Source organism: Sphaerodactylus townsendi, linkage group LG11 (assembly GCF_021028975.2).
Source record: "Sphaerodactylus townsendi isolate TG3544 linkage group LG11, MPM_Stown_v2.3, whole genome shotgun sequence".
NCBI lineage: Eukaryota > Metazoa > Chordata > Lepidosauria > Squamata > Sphaerodactylidae > Sphaerodactylus > Sphaerodactylus townsendi.
This window is the reverse complement of record NC_059435.1, coordinates 1,221,579-1,238,123: the sequence shown is the minus strand read 5'-3', so window position 1 is coordinate 1,238,123 and position 16,545 is coordinate 1,221,579. Positions and strand designations below refer to the sequence as shown.

Genomic DNA, 16,545 nt, shown 5'->3' with positions numbered 1-16,545 from the left:
GGATAGCACAATGCTACATGTGATGGGCACTTTGTCATTGGGGGCAGAAGAGCTGCAAAATCCTTTCCTCATCTGGAAACACCTGTCTGATTAGCTCTGAGGAAAGGCAGTGGTCTCCAATTTGCCTTGTGCTTTTGCGGGGGGAAGACTTACGATGGCACCTTTCTGTTCATCCCCTTTTCCCCTTTTGAAGACTGGAATCAAGTTGGGTATAGATAAATGTGTGGATGTGTTATGGAAGTTTTTACCCATTGAAAACTCCACACAAGGATGGCTAATAGCAAGCTAGGTTTATTGACATGTCTGCAGACATGGAGAGAACAATACCGTGGTACCAACTCTCTGAAGTCTGCATCGCAATACAGCCCATTTTAAGACATTTCTGAACAGACCCTCCTGACCACTTCTGGCCAATCCTGGCCGGCTGTCCACACAGGCTCACAATCTTGACTGGTTGCAAATCAGCACATTCCCAATATATATTTTTAAAAGAATACATTCAGCGTTAAAAGCATACATTCAGCATCATCTGACTTGGTTACGTATGGGGCTACTTATAGTTTCTGTCCAGTAAGCATAATCAGCAAAAAGCCTAACCAGTTGGGTGAACCATCTTCACATGCTTCAAACCCCTAGGTCAGTGTTCACTGTTGCCCTTTCACTCATGAGGAAGTATCTGCTGGTTCTTGCAAAATAGCAAACGCAGCGGTTCAAGTAGCACCCAGACACTGATTTCCTGAGAGCAACCACAAAATGTATTTTTAACTATGAATATATCTCAACTGTGATCTTGCAACAAGCATATCTTTATAATTTTTATATCAACTCCCCCATTTTTCTTTTTACTAATCTTGCAAGACCACACTAAAAGGTCCAGAGCTTTCAGGCTCTGGCCTCGGCATCTCCACAATTATGCCACATTTATGCCATTCTTATACTCCTGTATGTATGCGGCTCTCTTGACTGTTCTCTACACCTTTCGCTCTGGTGTAGCCTGTACTATGGCTAAACGATGTATCAGTGTTTAACAGGGGTCAATATAACATAACATAATTCTGGTGTGTAGTTATGTACGCACCATACAATATACAAAACTTGATGTGGAAAAACAAACTGTCTGGATTTTTACACATACTTGCAAATTACTTTCCCAAAAGGGGAAACAAAATACACTTTTAACTAAAAACAGAGTTCTTTGTAAAGAAACACAATTCTCCCAGTGATTTCACTGCCCACTGAGAAATAGTCTCTCTCTTGATACATGATTTACTTTCTTCTTGCATTCTGGAGAGATGGATCCGATCTTCCCACCTTCCATGTTGCATCTGTGGTTCTGAGTTCCACTTCAGGAGGTAAACTTTCCTGCATGTACCTAAAAAGAGAACACAAGAAAACACACCACACCACAACACATGTTCTGACAAAAACTGATTCATGTTTATACACACTCTCTATTCTCAGAATCTGAATTCAGTCCCATGCTCCAAATTCTACCATTGATCAATTCCAAAGAACTAAACCCAGAGTTCCTGAGAAGGTTGGTGTAAAACAAAGCTATCAGAGGAGAATCAGTCCCTGTTTATCTAAATATTTTGTCTCTCACCTTTCTACAATGCCCCAGTTTTGTATATAAATATACATAGTTAACTGCTTGGTTGAAACGCACAAAATAACATGAAAAATGCAATTCCTGTAACATTTATAAAAAGTATGAAAAATGAAAACTTCTGTAACATTTATAACCATCAGATATATTCATTAATTTGCTAAAGGTATGTTGAAATAATTCTGTTGTGCGCCTGTATAGAAAAATGAGATTGGGCATCTTCATTCCTCATTTCACAAGCTGTTCTAAAATGGGGGTATGGCTGTGAAGAGCTTTGAGAGCTTCTAACAAAAGCTGTGGCACGAGATTTCCTTTATCAGCTTTTGGACTGGGGGATGGAGTTGAGTTAAGGACTACTGATAGCAACTTAACAAAAATTTAAAAAGTTAATTGGAACTGCAGGTATTTATGTGTTGACTTTGTATTGGGAAGAAAGATATAGTCTTCCTATAATGGTATCAATGGGCGGGAGGATTGGTGATGAGGGAATCATAGAATTGGAAGGGGCGTACAGGCCATCTAGCCCAAACCTCTGCTAATGCAGGATCCGCCTAGAGCATTCCTGACAAGTGTTCATCCAGGGGGTTGGACTAGATGGTCTTTATGGTTCTGTGATTCTATGAAATGGAATTTTGGGCTCTGCTGCAAACTCTGAAGAGGATAAGCTTGTTTGTCATAAAAACATAAGGATCTGTCTGTATTGACACTGGTAGAACTACCCCTGTTTCTCCGAAAATAAGACAGTGTCTTATATTGATTTTTGCTCCCAAAGATGCGCTACGTCTTATTTTCAGGGGATGTCTTATTTTTCCATGAAGAATTCACATTTATTGTTGAACAAAAAAAATGAACATTTATGATATACTGTGCAGTAGTTGTCATCACAAACCAGTCTGTGGGGGTGGGGCCAGGCGAGGCAGGAAGGGGGAGGGGTTTGGGGGCGCACGTGCTTCCAAACAAAAACTTTGCTACCGGTACGTCTTACTTTTGGGGGATGCCTTCTATTTAGCACGTCATCAAAACCTCTGGTTTATTTTCAGGGGATGTCTTATTTTCGGAGAAACAGGGTAGTAATGAGGAGTGATTTGTATAATAAGGTTCTATGTTATTACTGAAAGTTTGTAAGAGAGGCAGATTTTGCCTGGATCTGTAGAAGCAGAGTTTGGGAGTTACGTGGGATGCCGTAAATGTCAGTACTAGTTTAATAAGTATAGTTTAATAATGTTGTTACAGACACTGAGTGAAGTACGGAGCTTGACGTTTCCACCACTGTTCATTCAGAAATATGCACAGGAGGTAATATATGTTCATATTCTAGACTAATGTTTTAATTTATTAAATTGTTAAATTGCTTCTACTCTGTGAAGTTAGCCCTCTGACTACTCTGAAGTACACTAAAACAGTAATGTTTATAAAACTGTAGGATAAAATAACCAAAAAATAGGCATCAGATTTTTCTGGAAGTTAGACTAAATCATTTTCAGCAGTAATTCAGTTTTAGCAACATCTCTCTACAACTGAGACCGCTCTCAAAAAACATTGAGGACAAATAAAAATATTTTCATTGATGCCCATTTAAATGATTAGACATGCTGCAAATCTCTGCCTGGGTCTGGTGAAGTAGCCTGTCTGGAAAGTTTGTCCCAGGTTCCCTCCATACTTCAGAATTCTTGTGCATTCTTAACTATCAGTTCTTGTGCATCTTAACTATCAGTTAAGGGAGCTCTCATTCTCTGCTTCACCAAGCCTCTTCCCTGCTGATTTACCAGCATGTCTACAATCTCCATGGCTTGGGGGGGTGGGGTGGGGGGAGCAGTGGTGTCTCCCACTCCTTCGCTCCCTTGCCTACCTGCCTGTAGCGCTTCAGGTGTCTGCAGCAGTAAGGAAAGTGGCAGAGGTTCCAAGTCTTGCTCACAACACTACTTATTATTTATCTGTGGAAGTATTTATCTTCCTACCTTCCCACACTCAAGGTGATTTACAATATAAATCCACAGTTATAAAGAGGACATTCTGCATGACACTGAGTATTGAAGTCTGTGTCTTACATCAGCCTGCATCCACACATTTGGCATGTCCCAGAGTGTTTTGAGTTTTTCCACAGTAAAAAATTAATTGGATACCTAATTCTAGTATTGGTGTTCACATCCGTCATTGTTAAGTGTTTTCCCACAGTTTGTTTAAAAGTTACTTTTATATCCCTTTTATCCATTTAATGGATGGGGCATTTATATATTTACATTCTTTATCGTTCATCTTTGCCACTGAGACTCAGGGCAGGTTGCACAGGTCAGTTAACATGGTCAACAGAGTGGGTTTAGAACTGCAGGAATCTGAACTACATGGAATCAGATTTTAAATATTAACATGATACATTAAATGAGGCAGAAAATATATAGTAGGATTATACATACAACAACTTTGTCATGCCCCTGGACTGTTCAATAAAGAGACTCTGTGCTCAGATGATTTCTTATGAAACAGCATCATTTAGATTTCTATTGCCATAACTAAGCACAACCAGCAAAGCACCCATGTCACACCCCACATCACCTAATGCCACCCCTGACTATCAGTGCCCAAAGGGAGATGGCACCCCTCCAGTCCCATGATCCAGAGACAATGCAGCCTCCCTCTGGGTCAAAACAACCTACATTTCACACTACTGACAGAAGTCCAACAGCAGCTGTCTATTAAGCTGATCAGGCATTGCTGGGAAAGCAAAGTACAAAGAGTGAGAAAATACAACCACGGCAAATAAGGGGAAGGGGGAATGAGGAGAGAAAGGATCCCACATCTGGGCAGGAGACAGGAGACATGGCAGGATTAAACATACCTTGATCATGACAAACTAGTGGTATGTACGGTATGCAGTCCCTATTCTTTAATTAAAGCATCTTTCTGAACCATTGCTTTATAGTGCATCCCTGTTATCTGAGTGAACCATTCAGCTTTATATAGTTTGTAGAATGCCAGGGGAGCAGGAGCCTTCCAGGGCCCCTTGAGGCAGACCATTCTACAAGATAGAACGCATGTGGACACTGTTAGATATTTTGCTCATTTGCATGGTGGCACTTTCAGAAGCCCTGGCTCAGGTAAGCAAAGCCGTTGAGGTGTAGCATGAGAGTCCAAGGCCATGAAGGGTCTTGTATGTGATAACGCATTTATTGGCCTGAACCAGATCACTGATGGGCAGCCAGTGACTCCTCGCCGATTCTGAGAATACATCAGAAGTTTCTTTAGTACTGCAGAATGCAATTTTTTCTGGCCTAGATTACTTGAGATAATTTAAGTTTGTTAATTTAATGACCATCTTTCTGAAGTTGCCACTATGCTGGTATGTGTTACACAGATGACCACTTGAAGTGTACCAGTAAGATACCTGCTCATTTGAATATTTCATATTGCTATTTTTTCCAGTTTGTATTGTTTAAAATTTTTATTTGTAACATATGGACAACTTAATGTATATGATGTTCAGGTGCTAAAAATACTGTTTTCTATTTAGCACATGATGGTGAAGCACATGCTCTCCCCAAAGCCCATGGACAGACCAGAAGCTGCAGATGTTATAGACAGTGCTTTATTTGAAGACCTTGAATTGTCAGCAAAACCAGTGGTCAGACAACGGTCACGGACAATAAGTTCTTCTGGAACAAAGTATTCAAGATAGCCAAGAATTGGACACTGAACAGTCTTGTTGCTGAGAAGAAGTATCCAGAATCAAACGTCTCTCAAGGTTATACTCTAAACCAGGGGTAGGGAACCTGCGGCTCTCCAGATGTTCAGGAACTACAATTCCCATCAGCCTCTGTCAGCATGGCCAATTGGCCATGCTGGTAGGGGCTGATGGGAATTGTAGTTCCTGAACATCTGGAGAGCCGCAGGCTCCCTACCCCTGCTCTAAACCATCATTGTCTGAAGCTAAACCACTTTTAATGTTCACAGTCTTCTGGAATCAAATAATTTACACATTACACATTACTAGCCATTAAGTTGACCTACTTGATTTGTAATACACTGTTCTGTGTTTGGATCATGTAAATATGTTTTAAGAAATTGGAAATTGTTATGTAATTTTTTTGAGAACATAGTCTGAGCTTTATACCTGTTTACTTTAAATCCAAGTCAACTTAAAGCAAACAAGTTTTTGGAAATCCTCTTTTTAAAGAGGCAGGAGATAACTTGCAAAAGTTAGTTTGAGCAGCTAGCTCAGACTGGAGGTTGCTTCTATGCAGCTGAGTTTACTAAGAAATTTTGCATAAAGATTACCGGGTCTGATAATAAAAATTGAGTGGATATGATTTCTGTTCCTGCTTGTTCAAAACCTTGTAATTTCTGAAACATAAGCCTAATTTGGTATGAAATCTTGTAGATTTATAGTAAATTTAGTCCTGTGCATTTATTTAATAAGATATGTTGATCACAGAATACCTTTTATCTTTCAATGTAAATATTTTATTTTTGCAAACATAAAATCAATCCATTTGGGTTGGTGGTGTACAGCATGCACTTCGGACAGTTGTCAGGTGCATTTAATTACTGTGACTTCTTTCAAGTCTTAAATGATTGAATAAAATCTTTGTATATTTCAATGTGGTTGTCTTGTCCAAAAGCTGCAAGATAACTTATAGGAAAGCTGCACTTCCTTGTGTGTGTTTGTGTGCGTGTATCCATATGCATGTGTGGAGAAAAGGCTCCCCAGGACAAGACTTTCTAGTCTGAATTCCTGAGGAGCATCTTCTTGCCTCGTCGGTGACAGACAGGTGCCCGTCTTCCTGAAGGTTTGGCATATCATAATCTTCTCAGCTTGGTGGATGCAGTCGTGTTTCCTGAGTTTTCAGTCTGTTTTTAATTCTTTTAGCAACATGAAAAATAAGTCTGTGTTATGCTTAATGCTGACGATCAGGATTACTTGGACTTCTTGGAGAAGAGTGGAAAGAGATCTTTGTTGGGAAAGAAATCTGGAGAGGGTTGAACTGCAGTTGAATTATGCCTGAAATTTATGCTGCCATTCTAATACAGTAAACTTTAAAAGGACATTTTCTTGAACCCAGTTAATTCTGCCAGAAAATGTTCTTATTTATTAGTGTCTCCTGATGACTTGGTCTGTGTAGTACATCCAGATAATCAAGTTTCCTCCATGTCTGACCACAGAAAGTTATGTGGCATAGCACCACAGATGGCACCTCCTGAAACTTCTTCTAAGCAAAAGACTCTCCCAGAACAATGTGCCGCTTTCTCATTATATCTGTCATGATCAGCCCCTGTCTGATCCTGCCATGAGTTTTGTCTCCTGCCCAGGATGTGGGAGCCTGTCTCTTCTCAGTCCCCCTCCCTTCTGGGTTCCTCTTTTCCCTCTTTGCTTCTTCTCAAGCCTTATCAGCTCATTAGACATCTGCTGTTGTAGCTCTGCCAGTCGTGTGGAATGTAGGTTGCTTTGACTCTGGTAGGGGAGGAGATGGTTTCTTCTTCCAGCTGACGGTGGGACAGGAGGGGTGTCTTCCCCCTTGGGAACTGGAAGGGGGGGTGGGGCAACGTGAGGGGGATGATGTGGGGTATAATGGTGGCTATGATTAGTTCTGGCCGTAGACATCTAAATGCTTATTCCTGATGTTGTTTCATAATAAAGCAACTGGATACAGAGTCTTGTTATTAAATAGTCCAGGGGCAGGATACTATCCAAGCCAAAAATAACTAGCAAGTTTGAAGATAAGCAAGACTATCTCATAGAACTGACACATGGAAATCGTGGCACTGCAATGAGACACCATGAGAATGTCGTACTTTCATATTGAGGATGAAGATGAAAGACCCTGTGGGTTCATTTACAATGGTCTTATGATGTCATTGATTCAGAAAGAGAATGCAACTATTGGACCAGTATTTGTGCAGGTAATGCACCTAGCAATTGAGATCTGAAGTCTTGGCTCAGTGACTTCTCAGTAATTATGACAGACAGTTGTATATTTTACAAAAAAATAGCTCCTGAGCCAAAAGTGTATCTGATGACTGTCTTTAAAGCAAATGTCTGTGTACCGGTCAGGAAGGAACACTCTTAATGGAACGGAGGTTAATGGGATTTGCTCAAGTCTCTACCTAGTGTCTCTCTGAGATGCTTAACACTAGTCTAACACACAAACACACACCCCTCTAACACCTATGAGTTGGGACTGGGCCTGTCTTATTTAAATAACGGCACTAGAGTCAACTAGGCCGTAATTGCAGCTGGGGGCAGGGCACATGGTGAGCTCCTGAGCAGTGAGCATGCGTGCCCTGGGCCGGCTGCACAGCCAAGCCACACCAGGCCTGATTGTGTGATTTGTACGAGTTTGAGGGGTGGTGCACACTCCCTATTTATTAGGCAGCATGCGGTTGCTCCAGCCTTCTTCGACGCCTGGAGCAAACTGAACTAGTGCTTGTTGCTATTTCAGGGAGCTAGGCCTTGGGGAGTGCGAGGTTAAGGCTTGCTTGGTGTGAGTCGGAGCAGCCATAGTTTCATTGAGGGGGGTGGTAGCAGTCCGTTTCCCTTGCAGAACAGGAGTAAAGCCCCCCCACTTTTGGTCAGCATATGGCACTGAAGAAGCGCACTGGGGGCCCGTTTGGTAACCCAAGCAGCGCAGGCGTTAGCAGGCGTGGAAGCAGTGAGCAGATTCCTGGGCATTCGGTGTAAGGATCTCAGTCGTTCTTGTTTCCCTTACAGCCTAAACCTGACCTTGAAGGAGATTCTTTTGGCCGGGCGTCCGGCCAGGACCTGCACCAACCTTGTGAGAATGCTTATCTCGCTGTTGCATAGTAGAATTCCGTTCTCATGAGAACGGGGCAGGGGGGATGGGTTAGTCAGCATTATAACCTGTTGTTTGAGCGGGGATGCTCATTCCTGCCATGTCGTGTGTGTGTGCTTTCCAGGATGTCTGAATAAACGGACTTATAATCAAAAGCCTTTTTATTTCTGCTCTTTGGAATTCCTTACATTATGGCAGGAATCTAACTCATTTTTTTTTTGACTGTGTTTGGATCTCTGGTGTTCTAACATGCAGAGATTGAGTACTCTTGACCATGTGGAAGGCACGATATAGCCCCATAGAGGGTTTGAGTGCCCTTCAAGACTCGAAGGATCCGGGGAGATGATCGGTTTTAGCTGGTGCCTCTCTCCCGACTTCGGTCCAGTTGAAGTCTGCCTCTCTTCCCTTGGAGACGATCGACATGGTTCAGATCATTATGGAGATGCATGAGACTTTTGGAAACTATCTATGGATGCAGCCTGTTGACGGTCCGTTCCACCCGCCGGCAGCGATGTGGATTACAAACCCAGATGCAGCCAGTCCCTGAGGAGTTTGGATTATCTACCATTCATGCTGACACCCAAGAATCCATTGAAAGGTTCCTGGACAAACGCCGAGGACATTCCCAGAGATCAGCAGTGGCATAGTACCGAGCTTCGTCCCAAAGTTACAGCGGAAGCAGGGAGGGCGATGGCGAGGTTGGATCGATGATGGAAGAGGGTTCCACACCACCTCGGCCAGCACCAAACCAGGAGGCGAAACGAGCCGAATGGAGTCGAAATCCTTGGAGCAGTTGGAGGCGTGGAGGAAAAACCATCAGAGGAGGAACTGGATCCCGATCGAATCGGTTACCCCTCGAAGAAAATTGGGACAGTCGCGGTAGCCACCATGCGGGGCGCCAAACTTGCCTGGGAGCTTGAACTGTGGGAGGAAGGCCGAGAGTCGCCAGCGGGACACGTGAAAGAGTCTGCAGCGGGGACCGTGAAAGCAACGCCAGGAAATCCAAATGGAGTTGGACCGTGAAAGAGAAGCGTTGCGTCAACAGTATCAACAGAATCTAACGATTCATGACAAAGTGCTGGATCAGTCCAAACTGGATTTACAGAAAGCCAGTAGCGACAACATCAAAGCCATCCAAACCCAGAATGAACTGGACTTTAGCCGTTCAATGAGGCGAAAGAGCTAAATTGGATCGAGAGGGCAGCTTTGCACGCCAGCGCGCAAGATGCCTTAACGCAGAAGGGAATTGTGGCTGAACGGGGAGCAAACTCACAGCGGTAGCGTGAAGGCGTTGGTTAGAGCCCCAGTTGGTGCCTACACCTTCACCCCGCGACCGGCTGACCCTCCCTCCTGCCGGTGGCCCTGACCCGGCCGGTTCCAGCTTTTCAACAGGGCACCTCCTCAACCCCTGCTCCTCCAGCCCCACCTATCCAGTACAACAACCAGGTTACATCGCGACAGCAACCCCAACCGCAGCACCCTAGAGCGATTGAAAGAGGGTTCTGAAGACCCCCCCATCCCAGCTTCGTTTTGATGGTGCAGCGTCCAAACTTCCTTACTTTATTCTGCAACCTTCGATGCTCCATATGCAAAGAATTTCATGATCTATATATCGTTCTGAGCAGCGAAAAAATCTGAGACATTGGGTCGGTGTTGGATGGGAGTAGCACGCTGAGTGGTTTGTTTCTCTTTATGAATTGCAGGGGGGCTGATACCGCTGCGGTGGCGGGCTTCCTCAAGCATTGGCATTCGATTCAAAGATCCCAATGCTGAAAGCGATGCCATCCATACAGTAAAACCATCCAACAGGGCAACCGCTCCTTTGCTGATTTTGCCCGCGATGAATCCATAGCGATGGTAAACTTCCACGGACTGGCGGCGCGCATGAAATCACCGGTATTTTTTGAGCAATGGATATTAAACCGTGAAACAGTGATCCTTATTGACCAGGATCCCATAAGCGGCTAGCGGATTGGATCGGCTTCGACTCGCTTCAGGTTGCTGCCTGTCTTGCCTATGCCAGCTGGAGGGCATGCGCTTGAAACCAGCCAACATGCCGAGCCGACGCTAAAGAAACCAAGCCTGGCGTGGCGGCGAGACCCGCGTCGAACGCCCGTCGCCGTTTGGATTGTTGCCTCTATTGTAGGAGGTCCTGGCCACCTGGCTGCCAACTGCCGAAGAAGCGAAGCCTCCCTCGGGGGCCCCTCCGTCTGCCAAGCCTCCCGCATAAAATCCAGCCTGCCAACTCAAGGATCGTCCAAAGCTACTTTTGATGAGGATGTCGAAGAGGAAGAAACTGCGCTTAGTCTTTCAGCGGCACCCGTGGGATCTGAAATCCTTCTCTGATCGGTGAGTGAAGGCAGCCAGCCATTACTATTTTGACTATGAAAGCCAGCCCCAGTAAACATCTTGGCCGCATTTTGGCCTCTGCACTTGTGGACTCAGGTTGCTCCACTGTCTTATGGAGCCGCCAGAGTGGCGAGGGAACTTCGGTTTAGACCGAAGTTCCCTTGGTGAAGCCCATTCCCTTTCACCCAAATGAATGATGTAGCCCACTGGGTGGTGAGGGTCGGCCGGTTCAAAACCCAACCGGTACTTCTCTGTTGCAGCGATCATTGGGAAAAGATTAGTTTCATTCTTGCTCCAGTTGCAAAAGCACTCCATTGTTTTAGGTATGCCATGGCTACTTTACCGCGAACCAACCTTCGTTTGGAAGGAGGCGAATCCTTCAATTCTCAGATCCCCCCCCTCGGAGATCACATGGATGGGGAAGATCCATCGGTAGGGAGGGGAAGCAACCATCGCTACAGCTTTCAATGTACTGTCGGCTTCCCTTGCTGTAGAAATCCCCAAGACCTATCTAGAGTTTTTCCAGGAACAGGAGTGCGGTGAAAGCTTCCCCATAGAGATACCGATTGCAAGATCCTGCTACAACCGGAGCCCAATTACCTAAGGGTAGGATCTATCGTATGAGTCCCACCGAGGAAAAGGAGCTCAGCGCCTTCTTAGATAAAAGTTTAGCCCGCAGTTTCATCTGGCCGAGGCCACAAAACACTTATGCAAAGCCCTGTTTTATTTGTTAAGAAAAGGGCGGGTTCGTTAAAGACTGTGTACTGATTGTCGGGGACTAAATGCTGTTTCCATCTCCACCAAATATGCTTTGCCCACCAATAAAGGACCTCTTTGGATGCCCTAGGCAAAGGCCGGATTTTTACCAAATTGGATTCGCGGAAGCTTATTATCGTGTTAGCATCGTGAAGTCTGAGGAAACATTTAACAGCATTTAATACAAAATTGAGGGCAATATGAATATTTAATAATGCCCTTCGGATTAGCTGAGGCCCAGGGGCTTTCATTGGCCCTCATTAGCAGTATTACATGATTTATTGTACAAAGGGGTAGTGGTATATTTGGATGATGTTTTGATTTACTCACAGACCCTGGAAGAGCATAGGAGGCTTTGAATTAAGGGAAGTTTTACAACGCTTACTTAATAACTCTCTCTTTGCCAAGTTCTCAAAATGCTGTTTTCACCAAAGCTCCATACACTACCTGGGCTATCGAATATCCTCTGATGGTCTAGAAATGGACCCAGCTAAAGTGGCGCAGTGGTTGACTGGCCTGCCCCACCAATAGAAGGGATTGCCATCTTTCTTAGGCTTTGCTAACTTCTATAAGTGACTTCATTCCCCATTTTGCCAAACTTGCCTTACGGCTCACTGATCTTTCGCACTAAAGGGAAAAGGGCCTTTAGCGGTACAGCCGAGGCCCCCCCCTCCCTGGTCGCAGGAATGCCAATTAAGCGTTCCAGCAGCTGAAAACAACTTTCACAACTGAGCCAATTCTGACACATCCCGACCCTGAGCTTCCTTTCGCCGTTCCGTGGATGCTTCGGACAAAGGCTGAAACTGCCCTCTTACCAGAAAAATAAAGACAATAAATTGGTACCGTGTGCTTATTTATCCAAAAATTTTCTGGTTCGAACTAAACTGGACTGTCGGAGATAAGAGGAAAACCGCTGCCATCAAACTTAGCGTTGAGCACTTGGCAAGCCATTGGTTAGAAGGAGCCAAGCACCCCTTTCAAGTCTGGTTGGATCATAAAATTTGGGTTGCTTTCCACCCCTCAAAATGTCCAGCTAAACAATTACGTTGGGCTGATTTTCTCTCGCTTTTCCTTCACGGTCCATTTTTCCCCAGTAAAAGCAATAAGCTGGCTGATGCATTGTCCGCCTCCCGAGCCTCTGAGGATATTCCACGACCGTTCTCTCCTCCCAGCTAGGATTTGGCTGTCACCCAGCTCCACAATCCTCACGTCCTTACGCCGTCAGCCATGCGTCTCCCCTTCCTTCAAGAACTCAAGGAATTTGAGGATTGAGCTGCCAACAGAGGAAAAGATGCACAGCTTCGGCAGGAGGATGGTGTCTGGAAAGGGGAAGTTGGTACGTTCCTCCTCCCTCCAGCAGGTTCTTCAAGCATGCCATGATGCTTTCGTCAGGCTGGGCACCGAGGTTTGTTGAAAACCCTTCATCTAATACGCCCGCCAGTTTTGAGTGGCTCTATGCGCAAGGGCGTTGAGTCTTACATTAAAGGGTGTTCCATAAATGCGGAGGCCAAGTCAATACGGGGAAAGCCTCATGAGTTACTGAAACCTATCCCGTTGCCTCCGACCCTGGCGAGTTGGCTCAATGGAATTTTATCACTGACTTACCGAACAGTCAGGGGAACACTGTGTTGCAATGGAAGTGGTGGTGGATCTCTCTTCTCCAAACCGTATTTCATTCCTTGCACCCACCATACCTTCAGCTCCCCAAACTAGCCGGTTGTTCATTCAACACATCTACCGCCTGCATTCCTCTCCTGAGAAGGTGGTGTCCGGATAAGTAGCCCTCAATTTCATTTCGATTTTTGGAAGGCTTTCCTGGAGTTGTTGGGAACCACACCAGCAGTCGCCCGCCCTACCCGCGTTCAAAGTGGCCCCGGGCAAAGTGAGCAGGGCAGACAGAACACTAGAGCAATATTTACGTTGTTATACAAACTACCATCAGGACCAGCTAGGGTGTGAATTGCTTCCCACCGCTTGAGTATGCTTACAATAATGCACTATAGCTTGATGCTGAGAAAACTCCCATTGAAGTAGTCTCTGGGCGATCCTTCCACGCCGTTGCCCCAGCTGCAGTGAGTATTGCAGCCACCAGAATTCAATCAATGGATTTTGTCACTAGCTGAAGGCTGAGTCGAGTTCAGTCTACCTTAAAACAGGCTCAAGAAGCCCAAAAGTTTCAGGCAGATAAACACGAAACAGAATTCCCGTGTTGGAGCTTGGGTTTATTTGTCCACTTCCAGACGTGCATAAATACTCAAAACTTGGCAAGAAATTTGTGGGTCCCTTCCAGATTACAAAAGTGATCAATGATGTTACTGCTAGCTTAGATCTGCCCTAATTCACTAAGTAACATTCATCCGTCTTTCCATTTCCAGCTTGCTCCAAAAGGAGGCTCCCGCTTCAGATGCCTGTACGACCCTCGGAGACACCCCCGCCAGTTATAATTGATGGACATAAGCATTATGAAATAAGAGCAGCTATCCCTGGACTCTACTTCGCTGCTAGGCATCTACCGTAACTCTGGTGTCATGGGTTGGCTAATTCTTCACAGGCCATAATCAATGGGTATGTATAAGGGGAGGGAATATCGATGCCCCCCTCTTTAATTGCTGCATTTCACCAAGCTTTTTCGGACAAACCGGGAGGAGGAAAAGGGGGAGACTGCCCAAGGGGAGGCAAGAGTGTAAGGATCTCAGTCGTTCTTGTTCCCTTTACAGCCTAAACCTGACCTTGAAGGAGATTCTAATCAAGGCGTCCGGCCAGGTCTTGCACCAACCTTGTGAGAATGCTTATCTACGGCTGTTGCATAGTAGAATTCCGTTCTCATGAGAGCGGGGCAGGGGATAGGTTAGTCAGCATTACCAACCTGTTGTTTGAGCTGAGGATGCTCATTCCTATACATGTCATGTGTGTGTGCTTTCCAGGATGTCTGAATAAAAGCGGACTCTATAATCAAAAAGCCTTTTCATTTCTGCTCTTTGGAATTCCTTACATTCGGATTGAATTTTGGGGAATCCAGGCCTCGCACTAGGCGATATGTTTCGGGGCGTGGGGTGCGGCCAGTGCCAGATCCCTCCCCCACACTGTCAAAGGACACACAGCTCATGGAGGGGGACCCCTACATAAGCCCAGTGGAAGCTCCTGTACTGGTCCTGCAAGCATGAGTAACTTCCAGCTGCAGCCCTACCTGGTTGTGCTGTGGCGGGGTTGTAGTACACTACCTTTTTATTTCTGCTCTTTGGAATTCCTTACATTCGGATTGGTGGGGAATCCAGGCCTCGCACTAGGCGATATGTTTCGGGGCGTGGGGTGCGGCCAGTGCCAGATCCCTCCCCCACTGTCCAAAGGGACACAGCTCAGCAGGAGGGGGGACCCCCTACATGGCTTGGTCGACTCCTGTGCCGGTCACAGCGCAATTAACTTCCAGCTTCACAGCCCTACCACTGGTTGTGCTGTGGCCGGGTTGTAGTACACCTGCGCACTCGATGCAGTGCTTAGGAAGCCCGGGTCCAGCCATTCTGGGTCAACCTGCCCTGGTGGGTGGCCCCTTTTCCTATTTTATCCCCTAGAATGGGGCTTTTGGCAGCGGGATGGCAACACCTGGGACCTCAAGGGACACCTCCCCCCATAGGCTACTTCCTTGCAGAGTTATAAAAGCTAGAAATGCAGAGATCATGCTGGAAGATCTTTGGAACATTAGTACACATGTTCAAAATTTTTAACAATTTTAAGAACAAAAATAAAGCAACAGAAACCAGTGTTATCCGAAGCAAATGCAGAGCTGACCTGTAGCGTTTCCTAAATATAATTATTTCCCACTTACATAAATAAGTATGAAGGGTGAATGCAGCCACCCAATGCCAAAGTGCTAATTTACTTTCCACAAACAACCATTGTTTTTTCCTGTCCCTTCCCCAACACTTCTGCACCAGATCCCACCTATCAAAATAATCAAAATAATCTAGAAAAATGGCAAAAACAATACAAGTTCAGTCTCTGGAACCAGCAGAGAGGAGTAGCAGTGGAGAAGAAGACTGGGCCAGGAAGAGCAGAGTGCGCTCTGGTGTTCATTTTGGAGGGCTTTTCTCAAAGCCACATCTTTTAAAACAGTGTATTTTAACAGGGGTTAGTAGGGGTTATCTCTTTTTCTCCTTGTAAGGCTGCTGAGAGTTGAGGCTGCTGAGAGGTGGGGGTTAACAGAGGTTCCTCTTTGTCCTGGGCTGCTGAGAGGTGGGGCTGCTGAGTCAGTCTTTGGTTCAGTCTCTGGAACCAGCAGAGAGGAGTAGCAGTAGAGAAGAAGACTGGGCCAGGAAGAGCAGAGTGAGCTCTGGTGTTCATTTTGGAGGGCTTTTCTCAAAGCCACATCTTTTAAAACAGTGTATTTTAACAGGGGTTAGTAGGGGTTATCTCTTTTTCTCCTTGTAAGGCTGCTGAGAGTTGAGGCTGCTGAGAGGTGGGGGTTAACAGAGGTTCCTCTTTGTCCTGGGCTGCTGAGAGGTGGGGCTGCTGAGTCAGTCTTTGGTTCAGTCTCTGGAACCAGCAGAGAGGAGTAGCAGTGGAGAAGAAGACTGGGCCAGGAAGAGCAGAGTGAGCTCTGGTGTTCATTTTGGAGGGCTTTTCTCAAAGCCACATCTTTTAAAACAGTGTATTTTAGCAGGGGTTATCTCTTTTTCTCCTTGCAAGGCTGCCTAACGGCGTGTGCAATTTTTTTTAAAAAAAATTAATACGGACATTTTCTGAGGGATAGTAGGTACAGATATCTCCAGGGGGGACTGACTAAAAGTTTAATATTTAAATATCTAAACAAAATCAGATATGAAGGCAGGAAGCCAGCAGGGGGATGCGGGCTTTCCAGTGTTTTGCACTGAGTGTCCCATGTACGACTATCTTCCACTAGGACAGAAGTTGTGGGTGTGCCCTCGCTGCAATGAGCTCCTGGCACTCAAGGAATGTGTGCATTCTCTTGAAGCCAAGGTGGCAGACCTGGAGAAGCTGAAAGAGGCAAAGAAGGTGACAGACGACGCTTTTAGGGACCTAACAGCCGGGTCC

The 16,545-nt window shown here is 45.4% G+C and overlaps 1 protein-coding gene across 5 annotated transcripts in view; it reads left to right on the top strand.

Annotated features, from left to right (window-relative positions):
- Window positions 1-6,201, top strand: part of EIF2AK3 (eukaryotic translation initiation factor 2 alpha kinase 3) — a 72,859-nt gene extending 66,658 nt beyond the window's left edge. For 2 of the 5 annotated variants that reach the window (XM_048510295.1, XM_048510291.1), the window contains exons 16-18: window positions 2,840-2,902; window positions 5,115-5,351; window positions 5,508-6,201. In XM_048510295.1, the coding sequence (XP_048366252.1) occupies window positions 2,840-2,902; window positions 5,115-5,279 (228 nt within the window). In that variant the 3' untranslated portion in view covers window positions 5,280-5,351; window positions 5,508-6,201. Of the gene's footprint in view, window positions 1-2,839; window positions 2,903-5,114; window positions 5,354-5,493 lie in introns of all 5 variants that reach the window. The other 3 variants (XM_048510294.1, XM_048510293.1, XM_048510292.1) reach the window with 3 other exon arrangements.
- The last annotated feature ends 10,344 nt before the right edge of the window (window positions 6,202-16,545 follow it).